Genomic DNA, 13,614 nt, shown 5'->3' with positions numbered 1-13,614 from the left:
CACCACAGAAAAATGTTGATTTGAATCAATAGAGTAAAATCAGACAAGCACATTGCTGAAAATTTCATCAAAATCGGATGTAATGCAAGAAAGTTATGACATTTCAAAGTTTCGCTTATTTTCAACAAAATAGTTATATGAACGAGCCAGGTACATCCAAATGAGAGAGTTGATGTCACTCACTCACTATTTCTTTTGTTTTTTATTGTTTGAATTATACAATATTTCAATTTTGACGAATTTGACGATTAGGACCTCCTTGCCTGAAGCACAGAATGTTATAATAATGGAATTCCACGTGTTCAGGGAGGAATGAAACTTCATTTCACATGACAATGACGAGAAAATAAAAATATTTCACATTTCATATAATAAAATACAAAAGAAATAGTGAGTGAGTGATGTCATCAACTCTCTCATTTGGATGTAACTGGCTCGTTCATATAACTATTTTGTTGAAAACAGATATCCCTAATTCGGCCAAAGTTCATTGACCCTAAATGACCTTTTACCTTATTCATGTAACGTGAAACTCATGCAGGATGTTCATTGATACTTGATTAACCTTATGTCCAAGTTTCATGAACTAGGTCCATATATTTTCTAAGTTATGAGGACATTTCAAAAACTTAACCTCAGGTTAAGATTTCGATGTTGATTCCTCCAACATGGTCTAAGTTCATTGACCCTAAATGACCTTTGACCTTGGTCATGTGACATGAAACTATAATAGGATGTTCAGTAATACTTGATTAACCTTATGGACAAGTTTTATTAACTAGGTCCATATACTTTCTAAGTTATGATGTCATTTCAAAAACTTAACCTCAGGTTAAGATTTGATGTTGACGCCGCCGTCGGAAAAGCGGCGCCTATAGTCTCACTCTGCTTCGCAGGTGAGACAAAAATGGCATTTTACTTTAAAGGCATTTGCTTGGATAGATTACTTAGCCTAGTTTGGTATTCAATTCATGAATTTGGCTAAGTGTTTTAGCTTAAAGTGAGTACATCTCTTGGGTAAATGATTTGAAAACGCATCAAATGATTGGTCAGAACATGATCAAGAGACATATATGCTACTCTGCATCTTCATAATGCATTTGATATCATACACAAGCTGGCACTAAATCATTGAATGCTGGAGCGCCTAGGCAGCTCGGGGTAATAATAATAGCAGGGCCTGCTGGTAGAACAGTTTTCGAAACTGAAGTGGCTATTCTGGGTAAATATACCTATGTTATTATTATTATTATTATCATTATTAAGCATGATTTGAAATCATACTTAATTCTTTGTAAAACACCCCCTGAAATAGGAATACTGGTATTAGTTTTATTACTTACATCTAGACCTGGTCTTGGAACAGGAATTTCTCTGCTTGGTCTAGAAAGCCAGATACTATCTGAAGAGGCTGGTCCTTTGAAATTACTTGTATCAAAGATTTCATTTATTTCTGACAGGAGAAACACACATACTGCTGAGCTCTGTGGGCCATTACTGTATAAAAGATATTAAGAATGTATGATCATAAACAGGGGGAAGTATTAACCCTAAGAAGACTGGGGGGGGGGGGGCTGATTCAGCCCCCCTCGACTTTTTTTTACCATGTCACTCGCTGACTTTTTACTTTTAAGTCTCGCGCAACTTTCGAGACCAAAATTGTGACCCCCGGGTACGTGGTTCCAAAATTACACAACATTTTGGAAGTGCATGCAGACCCCAAATTACTGAAAAACGTGAATTTGTGTAAAATCCAATGCAAATAGTGTTTTTAGCCTAAATTCATAAATGTATCATTTTTTTTCCTTTTATTGCTTAAAATCAATTTATTTTATCTCTTTTATGGTCAAAATAAAGTCTCTGACGATTTCCATTAAAAAAACAATAAAAAATAAAAAGTCGAAAAACAAAGAAATATGTAAGAAATTTAGAAAACAATAGAATACATAAGAAAATAAATGTGATGTTGAAATTTTTGAAAAATGAATTTGATCAGATGCCTATCTAGAGTATGTGAAACAAAAATAAGCATTTTAGGGGCATTATTTTATTAATTAGAGCAAACTTATGATTTTACGTCAAAAATTAGCATAATCAATGAGCAATGAGATTTTTCGCAGAATTTGAGATTATACGGTAGTTTTGTAGATAATGCCATGGGTAACGTGTGTGCCAATTTTCGTCGCGATCGCGCGATCAACGGCCGAGATCATAAGGGGGGGCCGAATAAGCCCCCCAGTCTTCTTAGGCGTCGAAATAGCCCAGTCTATTTAGGGTTAACTACAAGTTACTGAATTCTACATTCCTATACAACAGGTTACAGGGATGTAAGTAATTAGCCATCTAAAAACACAGAAATTACAAATGTAAGGGAGTGAAGTATACAATATAGAGTATGCTTATCATATAAAGGCATTTTAAAGAGAGAAATTCATATTAATGTTACTGGTGGAAAGCACAATTAGAAGAAAACCAGTTTTTGTAATCAGCATATCTGCATGCATTTTTTTATGAATAAAACTAAAAGGGGAACAAGTAACAGAGCTGCCAACTTTATTAAGTAAAATTTAGTAATCCAGAAGCTCAAAAGTAATAATTTTGAGAAAGAAAGAAAGAAGCAAAGAAAGGAAAATCAGCTCAGAAAGAATAAAAAGAAAGAGAGATACAAAGAAAAAGGATAGAAAAAATTATGAAAGGAAGAAAGAAAGTTAGAAAGGGAGACAGGAGGAATGAGGGAAAGAAAGGAAGGTAGGTAAGAAAGAAAAAATGAAAGTTTGGAAAGGTTAGATTAAACACTCATTTATCATTATTTAGTTTGACAAACAAGTAGTCTGCATTCTTTAACCCTGTCATTTTTGTTCAACAACCAGCGGTCACATGACATCACTGTTTAACAACCAATATTCAAAGTACAAACAAACATATATGTGAACATTTGTTACACACAACCTGGGGAGCATTTCATCAAAAAGTTTGCCAGACAAGCACTGTTACTATGGTAACTGTCAGATAAAAAGGGACTTGTCGGATCATATGTCCGACAAGTCCTGTCGTGAAACGTTCCCCTGGGGTTTACTAAAAAAAATGTTTCACTGAATTTTATGCTGTGAATTACAATAGAAGCCCAAAAATTGTATTTGGAAAAAAAAAATTCACATTGTGAATGGATATCGACCTTATCCCCTCAATCAATCATGCACATATATGACACCATAGACTGAAGAGAGTAATTTTTTTCCAGATTCCAAAAATTTAATTACCAGTATCATATCCCTGAGTACTCTGAATAATTGCATTCTCTACTCATATTATTGCATGTACCTCTCAAACAATATTTTGCTGAAGACTTTTAAAAGTGGTATCAAATTGAATTTAACCTAAAAGTATAATAATAAATATAGATTATGAGAATATTTTTTTTCCTCTTAAATGGTTTCCATGTACATGCATAGCACTCAATATGCCCCTTGCATGAAGGAGATATTATTTTGAACCCCTAACCTTGGATTCACCTACTATCACTGCTATAATTCAAAGAAGTGTAAATCTTTATGACCATGTAAAAGATCCCTGGGACCTCTAACTGTTTGTATAAAATGTATGAAACCGGACAACAAAGAGAACAGATCTGATTACAAGTTGAGGCGAGGGTAAACATATTAATCTTGCTGGTAGTAATAGATTCTTATAATATGATGGCAAGGCATGTCAGACACGCACTTTAAAGTATCTCAGTATCATTTTGATAAAGGTAAGACATAATCCGACCTTCTAAAGTGTAGTTCACCTATGGTGGTGGTGATTTTTTTACCTGATTGCTAAGAAAGCATGAATGCTTGTAAGCAAGCAACCAGAGGACCGACGGCTTAAGGTCCCCTCCAAAGGACCTGGTACTGAGGATTAATGCCTTACCAAAGGGCAGTAGCGCACCAAGTGGGAATCGAACCCGGGTCACCGGAATACGAATCCCCCGCTCTACCGACTGAGCTATCGCGCCTCCTATGGCTTAATTCAATTCAGCAACATTTCATGCAGTGTTTGGATATCTAAAAAAATCACCCAATTATGTCACTTCAGGCGTGAAGAGATTGCAATGGTAACATTAATTAACTGCTGACAACAAATTATTGTTAAAGTGATTGGTTAACATTGGTTTGACTTTTAACAAATATGAGCTAGGTCACACTTGTCACCTGTGTCTAGGATATGTTACAAAAACGAAACCCAGAAAAAATTGCATTCGAAAATAATTATTTAGTGCTTCAAAAATTGAAATACATGTATCAAGTGACCGGAAACACCATCTTAATTTCATCCCATAAACTTGTGTGTACTATTTAGGTGTCTATAAGACGCCTATTTACAAAATTGGGGTTTGCCTTGTAGTTTTAGCTTTTCATTCTCAATAATGGTTGTTTTCAGGGTTTATTAGTTCTAATACATGCTCTTGTACACATGTTTCATCTTGGTTTGAGTATTTTTTAAATCGGCTGCTCACAATGTTAAACAATACCTTTAATGTAATGTAATATGTTGCAATGATTTAATTGCAATGTACAAAGGCACATCATGATACATGATGTAACAGGATCTTTTACGAATGACTTTAATATGGGGGTAGAAGTTGCACTTGAAATCTATGAAAAATATGTTTGGTCTATAGGGTTTTCCAGGTGAAATAACAAATGTCCGGAGTCTTTATTAAAAATTTTCTACACCTCATATTCCATTGTCTTATGAAAAGTTTTATTTACAAGGTCTGTCCCTCTATCAAGGCAGAGTCATTGCAAAAAACCTGGTAGGATTCCTACGAAAATGGTGTTAAATGAAGGTCATGATATTTTTGTATGGAATATGAAAAACACCCTATATGTTTACAAACATATGTGAACTCAAGTTTTATGAGATAAAAAAAGGAGTTAAATGAAAGTCATGATATTTTTTTATGGAATATGAAAAATATCCTACATGTAAACACATGTGTACTTGAGTTTTATGATATCAAGTCTAATTGCATATAAATACATGTAGAGTCTATGAGCACGAGATAGTAAATTTGGTATGTAAGTCCACTGCAACATTGATTATATTTCAGCTCTTGATTTTGATGAAACACAGTCAAGATACCGCATACTGGAACGACAAATCAACAATATTTTTTCTCATCTGTTCTTTGACTGTAACCAATGCATTAAAGAAGGAAGATTAAATTTTGTACAGTAAGGGGACCATGCAGTGTAAATTCTGTCTCCTGACATCGTTAGCATCAATATCATTGACATGCTTATACTGTAATCATTATTAAGATAATAGATAAAAATATTGAAGTGTTCAGCAGCTCCTGAACTATCTAAAGATCATCATCACCATCAACACTATCATCGTCATCATCATCATCATCACCACCATCATCATCACCACCATCACCAACATCATCATCATCATCAACATCATCATCATCATCATCATCATCATCACCATCATCATAATAATCCTTATAGTAATATTAATAAACTTACGGCACACCAGCAAATGCTGCATGAATGTAGTGATCTGATCCCCTTTCTTCAACAAAGATATCCTCTGCAGAGTGAAATGATGAGAATGAACAATATGATTTTAAAAAATAAAAAGAAAAGAGAAAAGAGAAAGTAAGAATGGGGGGGATATTACATGCATGCCTATCCTGAATTCCAGTGGTAAAAAATAATGTAAATGTACAAGTAAAAAAAATCATCAAATCCTTGATAGATTGCTATCCTTGTCATTTTGTTCTGCCTTAGCTAGTCTTCACATGCTTCATACAATCATGTAGTACATAGTGTGTATGTTCATGATACATTGCAAATATGCTCCCATAACATTTGCTCCGGCGACAATCGCTCTGCTATATATTCCACACACTAATCAAAGACTACTTCAACCCTGGATTTATTACTACCCTAAACCTAACATAAAACCCTATTGCAACCCCAACCCTACATCTTAGACGTAATAAAGCCTAGAGCAATTGTCACAGGAACAAATGTTGTGGCACAGCCAATACTTGTATTTACATGCATAGGTTGATTTTTCTTCAACTCACAAAAAATAATTTAATGGTAAGATGGAGACAAGGTGATACTTACGTAAATCATTGAAATATAAAGGAAATTCCCCTGGAATCGAACAGCTTAATCTTGCTTTCTGAAAACTGGACCAAAAGTTGTCGATTCCATTATCTCCCTAAATGCAAATATATCAGGTACAGAGAGAAATGAGATCACGATTATCAAAATTACATTGATTGGTAAAATATTAAGAAATCTGTTGGATCACATTCGGTATATAATGACCCTATTGAGCCAACAGAATAATTCTTTCCACACCATACAAATATATAATTCTGTAGAACAAAAGATCACTGATTTCATACATGTAGGTTCCCAAAGGGCATTGTAGCATCTAAAATTCTGTTTAGGGGAGTTCACCCTGGCAGCATATTGTTTGGTAATTTATAGAAAATATAGTGAAAAATATTGGTGAAGGTAAGAATTTTCAAATTGAATTTGTGTTGTCATATGCCAGCAGCTGCCCCACACACATATGTCATGCAATATAAACTCCATAATTCATTCCTTGTTTTACCAAGATAAATACTTTAGACAATTATCTGTTCATATACCTGAAAATAAGTACTACATTATGTATTGCTGAATATGGTAAACTAACATTTAATATCAAGACTATTCAAAGTTGTTATCTTTCAACTATAGAATTTGAACATCCATATATTCACATGCCCAAGTAGAAAAACATGGTTCAGACATAAAGCATAAAAGTTTATTTGCCTGGCATTTATTTCTTGCGGGTACTTGAAAATAAAAACACTAGTGAAACATGAGTGGGATTCACAATATGGGCACGTGTGTTGGCATAATAATGTTTCATCACGTTTAGGAGCTGATATTTTCATTTTAAAGTGAAGTAAAAAGTAATATACTCTTAAGGATCACAGTCTAAGGTTGATAGTACTGTTTTTATCAATAGTAGAATAATGGTGTTGTGGTTCTGACCACTGCCTTTTAGTCTGTCTCTGAAGATTGTAGGTTCAAATCTTTCTTCTAACATTAATTTCCTTTGGTGAAAACCCATCGATTCAACGCAACTTTGGTGAGGTAAATCAAACAGGCCAGGAATTTTAAAGGCAACACATAAAACAGAGCATATTGGGAGCAAAAAAATTCTCCTTAACAAACCCCCAACCCATGCAACTGAAAAATAAGGAAGACTTTGCTTTAAAAAAATAGCAAAAAGCAGTATTTTCCACAGGATTGCATATTGAGACTAGATGTTGGAAATGTCAAAAATTCAGTTTTTTTCCTCCAAATTCAGAAAAGTTGAGACGTCTGAAGAAAAAATTGCATTCAAAATATTTTCAAAGAGTAAACAGAGCAACCAGAGTCACTAGAAGGGAAGAAAAATCATAAAATCAAGGTTTTACCATCTTAATTCCTGCTGGTTGCAAGATAAACTTTTACTCCATAAGTACAATAAATATGTCAGACTGTTTGTTTAGTTACAGGTATGAAAGTAGCAGTGCAACACTCCTATTACCAAAAGCATCAATATGTTTATAAACAGTATTGACTTCGTGGAAACCATCAAAGCATATGTTGGTACATGTATATTCATGTACTATTACTAGAAACGGCAAACATGTGATAACACACTAGAGTGAAGATGACAATGCTTGTCAGCAAGATAATAACCTGGGGGGCGTTTCATGAAAGGACTTGTCGGACGTTTTATCCGACAAGTCCCATTTCACCTACAGTTACCATAGGAACAGTGTCTCTCAGCCAATCAAAATCATGGAAAGATGTCAGATCTGACAACTTGTTGGATGAAAATATTGATGAAACGCTCCCCTGACCTAACACGTTGACTGCATTTGACTGCATGTGACATGTACACAATGCTAAAAAAAACATGCATTATGAAAAAAAAATCGGCTATAAAACTGCGATCATATCAAATATTGTAACTTTCTTTAAAGGGGAAGTTCACCCTGACAAAAAGTTTATTGTAAAAATAGCAGAAAAACTAATAAAAAATATTGCCGAAGGTTTGAGAAAAATTCATCAAATAATTAAAAAGTTATTAGAATTTCAATTATTTGATTTGTGACGTCATATGCGAGCAGCATTCATACATAGCGAATGGTAAAAAATCAAAGAAATTTCATTTTCTCAGAAAATTAAACATGGTTTTCATTGTACCTTTTATATATTAATAGACAAATCATTTCACACCCGATCATGAATAGAAAACAAAATTAATTCATCAGGAACCATACAAAATTTGAAATTCATGCATTTTATATAAATACATGGGGCAACTGCTCGTTTATGACGTCACAAATCCAAAACTCTGAACTCTAATAACTTTCTAACTTTTTAAAGGATTTTCCTCAAACCTTCACCAATATTTTTTACTAATTTTTCTGCTATTTTTACAACAAAGTTTTTTTCAGGGTGAACTTCCCCTTTAAATGATTTTATTGATAGTATATGAATATATCATTGCAGTCATTACACTGTAACAAAACAGGTCTACGATGTCATGTTCTGTCCAGTCGTAGTTGTAGATGGTTTTCTAAAGGGGTACCTGTATTATATGAATGGCAGGAAGAGACCCAGATTGAAACTTGCAGGCCTTCATACAAGACTAGTACATATAATAGCAAGAGAGCCTTCAGTACACAAGTCATTATAGGTAAGCTGCGCATTCAGACGCTTTATCTCGAGTGAAGGGTTCGCACAGCAGACTAGATCAAATCAAGGCACTTCACTTAATTAAGATTTATGGCATTAAGAAACAGAAACGGAAACAAAGAATACTAGGCATCAAATTACTAAAATCACAGCTTTCATATAAAATCCACACAGCAATGAAGCAGATTTCACATGGAATTAACAAACAACAAGTGGAATGCCTCTGGCCGTCTCACCTGCATCACGCGGTTCAATATAGCAGCAGTGCTCACTTTGAATACTACTCTAACTCGCACAAGATGTTCAGTGGGTTACTCTTATTTCCCTTTTTTATGAACTAGACCAATAAACTTACAGAGATATGATGGTTATTCAACAAAAAACCCCAACATGGCCAAAGTTCATTGACCTTACATGACCTTTGACCTTGATCATGTGACCTGAAACTCGAACAGGATGTTCAGTGATACTTGATTACTCTTATGTACAAGTTTCATGAATCAGATCCATAAACTTTCAAAGTTATGATGGTAATTCAACAGATACACCCAATTCGGCCAAAGTTCATTGACCTTTGACCTTGGTCATGTGACCTGAAACGCGCACAGTATGTTCAGTGATACTTGATTACTCTAATGTCCAAGTTTAATGAACTAGACCAATAAACTTTCAAAGTTATGATGGTAATTCAACAGATACCCCTGATTCGGCCAAAGTTCATTGACCCTAAATGACCTTTGACCTTAATCATGAGACCTGAAACTTGCACAAAATTTTCAGTGATGCTTGATTACTATTATGTCCAAGTTTCATGAATCAGATCCATAAACTTTTAAAGTTATGATGGGAATTCAACAGATATCCCCAATTCGGCCAAAGTTCATTGACCCTAAATGACCTTTGACCTTGGTCATGTGACGTGAAACTCATGCAGGATGTTCAGTGATACTTGATTAACCTTATGTCCAAGTTTCATGAACTAGGTCCATATAAAGTGGGGTATGGTGTGTCATCCCGTAGGACTAGCGTGCCAAAATTGATTTTTTGGTTGTTTTGGCTTCAATAGGGTCCCCTTAGACCAAAAACGATGGGGTTCAAATTTTCAGACCCCTCCTTCCCTTTGTGGGGGGTCCTTTTTGGCGCCATATTGGCCTGTACAAAGCCCAATAGGATAATCCATTGTTTTCAACCTTATTTCTCACTTTTCCTCGCCAATTTTATTTCTAAGTTGTCTGAGGTGTACAAGAATTAATATTTGATGATGTTGTGATGTCAATATATTTTCACTTTTACCATACGGGGGGCGGATTTTGCGAAAAATGCCCCAAAATTGTAAAATATTACCCCAAAAATATAATTTCCCCCTTTTTGGCACTAGAATTAGGACAAAAAGATTACAAAATAAAGTTTATATGTCTTGTTGTACAGTCCAATAACAGAGGAATACATCACATGTAATTTATATGATTATTCTTGGTAAATTAATGTAAAAGTCACCCCCATTTCAGGATTTTATGCAGTGAAAACCTAACTACAACACTAGAGGGCGCCATAACTTATCATGATGATATTAGTGTGGTACGGTATATCATGACACAGCTCCTGCAGGATTTCTGTGCCGAAATTGTTTTTTTTTATTATTCACTTGGGTCCAATCTATCAGGAAATGATAGGGTTCTAATTTTCCCCACCCTCACCCACTGCCTGAGGGGGTCACCTATATCAAGACCCACTAAAATCAGGAGTATTAGTAATTTTGCGCCCGGTTAAAAAATGAATTGTTTTATGGTATTTTATCATCCCTAGACAGTTAGAATGCCTATCTGAAGGCTTCAAGTTAGACGAGCATCCTACCAACCATATCCCCTACTCCCCCCCCCCACTGACTGGCATAAAACTTTCACCATTCGGCCACTCGTTCTAGAGTACAATTTACGATTAAAGGACTTCAATTCGAATTGTCAATTATATACTTCTCGGCTAATTTCCAATTACTGATAGACAGAAAGAAACACATAAAATATATTTTTAGCCCCCCCACACACGCACACATGCAAATAATCATTATTGAAATAACATGTGGTGTTTAGAGAACTTCCGAACTTACATTGTTTTTCAACAGTTTTTAGTATTAATTGATCTCAGGAATAATGTACTAAAAATCTACCAAAATCTGCATCAGGGAAAGTGGTTATTTTCAAGATAGTATCCAAGATGGCCACCATTCACTTAAAATTAATGAATACGACTCACTCATTATCCACCCTAGAATCCTAATTAGTTTCATACTCCATGGTCTAGGAGTTAAAATAATTTGTTGACACAGGATAGAGTGAATTATGACCCCAGGATACCTAGCTGGAAAATATAAGATGGCATAAAAAAAGGCTACCGTGTGCTAAAAATCCGCAATTTGGTTTTGATTCAATGATTTTAAGGGTGAAGTAGTAAATTGGAAAAAGTTACAAGGACAGTGAGTGGTCTGGTGGGTCCAAAAATCCATGATGGCTTCGAAAAAATTATTCTGAAATGGCTGCTAAACTTAAAGCAGACATAGCTGATTTCATATCGTCCATGGAAATGTGATTTCGATGTTTAATTTTAAACCATTGGTTTGGGTCAAGTAATATATAAGGATAAGTTACAAGGACAGTCAGTGGTCTGGTATGTCCAAAAATCAAAGATGAATTCCAAAAAATGATCTTAAAATGGCTGCTGATACTTAAAGCGGACATAGTTCATTTCATATCGGCCTGGGAGATATCAGGTGGGTGTTTCATAAAGCTGTTCGTAAGATTAGAACGACTTTAAGAACGACTGGTGATCCTTTCTTTTGGTAAATGGTATACACCATATAGGCGATGGTTTACCGCGTAAGAAAGGATAACCAGTCGTTCTTAAAGTCACTCTTAACTTACGAACAGCTTTATGAAACGGCCCCCAGTTTGGTATCTAAACCAATGGTTTCAAGGGTCAAATAAGACATTTGGATAAGTAAATAAGGGCTGTCAGTGGTCTGGTATGTCAAGAAATGCGATATGGCCTCCAAAATGCAGGGTCTAAATTGACTGTGGTTCTTAAAAGTAGACATAGTTCATTAGAAATGCACATTTTGGATTTGATTTTGGTGTCTATAGTTTAAAGGATCAAGTATTGTTTCAAGATGAAAGAACAGTCGGATGTCAAGTTTATCAAAAATCCAAGATTGCTTAAATGACTGCTATTACATGTACTTAAAAGTGGATATAGAACATTAAACATACACCTGGGGATATTATTTTGGTGTCTACACTAGTATTTCAAGAGTTGAAATTAAAAATATTTATTAAGGACTGGCTACAATGACTGTGCAGTTATCCATTTTGCCTTAAAATCCAAGTTGGCTTTAAAAAATGGGTTCCAAAATGACTATTGTTACTTAAAAGTGGAGAAATTATTCAAACAATACAAACCTGTGAAAATATACACTTAAACATGTTAAATGTATGGGATAAGTTATCACATTGATTCATGAGTTTGTAATAGCACCTATTTGATGATTTTTTTTTAAATCTACCATGGATTTTAGACAAAATGGAAAACTAAATTTCCTTGTTATTTGTCGAATAAATTATCTGACCCTTTATACCACCACGTAGACATCCAAATTATTCCTCACATATTGATATTGTATGAACTCTGACCATTATTAATGAGTTTTAGGAATCATTTTAGATGCCATTTTGAAAAGTTTCATGGATTTTTAGGCAAAAAGGACAAGTGCATATCTTTGTAACTAGTCGAAAGTATCACTATAATCATGATACCATTGAGTGGACACCAAAATCATATGTCCTTGGTGAATTTTAAATGAACTATGTCCATTTTTAAGTAACATCATTCACTTTAGACTCAGATTTCTTCACGCCATCTTGGATTTAACGACATATACCAATGACTGTCCTTGTTATGATAATATTAATAATATAGGTATATTTACCTAGGGAAGCCACTTCAGTACTAAAAACTGTTCTCCCAGCGGGCCTTGCCATTATTATTACCCCTGCCTTAGATGGGCTGCCTAAGCGCTCTAGCATTCAAGGAATTTCTTCGCGCATTCAGGGAATTTCTTCCTACCGGGTACCCATTTACCTCACCTGGGTTGAGTGCAGCACAATGTTGATGAATTTCTTGCAGAATGAAACTATGCCATGGCTGGGATTCGAACCCACGACCCTTTCAAAGTCAAAAGACCAATCCACTAGGCCATAACACCCGAACGGTTGTAACTAATTTTCAGACATTAAAAATCATAACAGTGGCTATTTTATTGTTTAACATACTCGACCAACGACTCTCCTTGTAACTTATTCTAACATGTCTAATGTATTATTAGACTCACTTTTCCATGGTAGTCACACACATTCATATTCCCGGATATTGAACAAACTGTATTGGTTTTTCAAGCAGCAACAGCAATTTCAAACCCCATTTTTGGAAGACATCTTGGATTTTTTAACATACCGGACCACCGACTGTCCCGGTATGTTGAGTCCAAGATGGCCTCCAAAAGTTAAATAAATAAAAAAAGGAAACGGTATTCTTGTCCCAATTTTGATCGTTGAAACCATGGTCTAGACACCAATTCCATCTATCTCAGGTATATAAAATGTGCTATGTCCATTTAAAGTATCAACAGCCATTTTAAACTCCATTTTTGGAAGCCATCTTGGATTTCTGGGTCCTTGCAACTTTTTCCCTACCCCCCCCCGTAGAATCAAACAAATTAGATGCCCATACTATGAATCGGCATTGGAAATAATTGCTCTTGAAATGTGTCAGCTTTCAAATTTATTGATAAAATTACAGTGCCTAGAAT

General features: G+C 34.9%; 1 protein-coding gene across 1 annotated transcript in view; it reads right to left on the bottom strand.

Annotated features, from left to right (window-relative positions):
- Positions 1–13,614, bottom strand: part of LOC121416262 (semaphorin-1A-like) — a 43,967-nt gene that overhangs the window by 8,450 nt on the left and 21,903 nt on the right. Inside the window, exons 9-11 of the mRNA XM_041609778.1 lie at positions 6,129–6,225; positions 5,520–5,583; positions 1,344–1,497 (exon numbers count right to left, since the gene is read on the bottom strand). Of these exons, the coding sequence (XP_041465712.1) occupies positions 1,344–1,497; positions 5,520–5,583; positions 6,129–6,225 (315 nt within the window). The remainder of the gene's footprint in view (positions 1–1,343; positions 1,498–5,519; positions 5,584–6,128; positions 6,226–13,614) is intronic.

This window comes from Lytechinus variegatus, chromosome 5 (genome assembly GCF_018143015.1).
Source record: "Lytechinus variegatus isolate NC3 chromosome 5, Lvar_3.0, whole genome shotgun sequence".
NCBI classification, from domain to species: domain Eukaryota; kingdom Metazoa; phylum Echinodermata; class Echinoidea; order Temnopleuroida; family Toxopneustidae; genus Lytechinus; species Lytechinus variegatus.
This window is presented reverse-complemented; position numbering and strand designations above follow the sequence as displayed.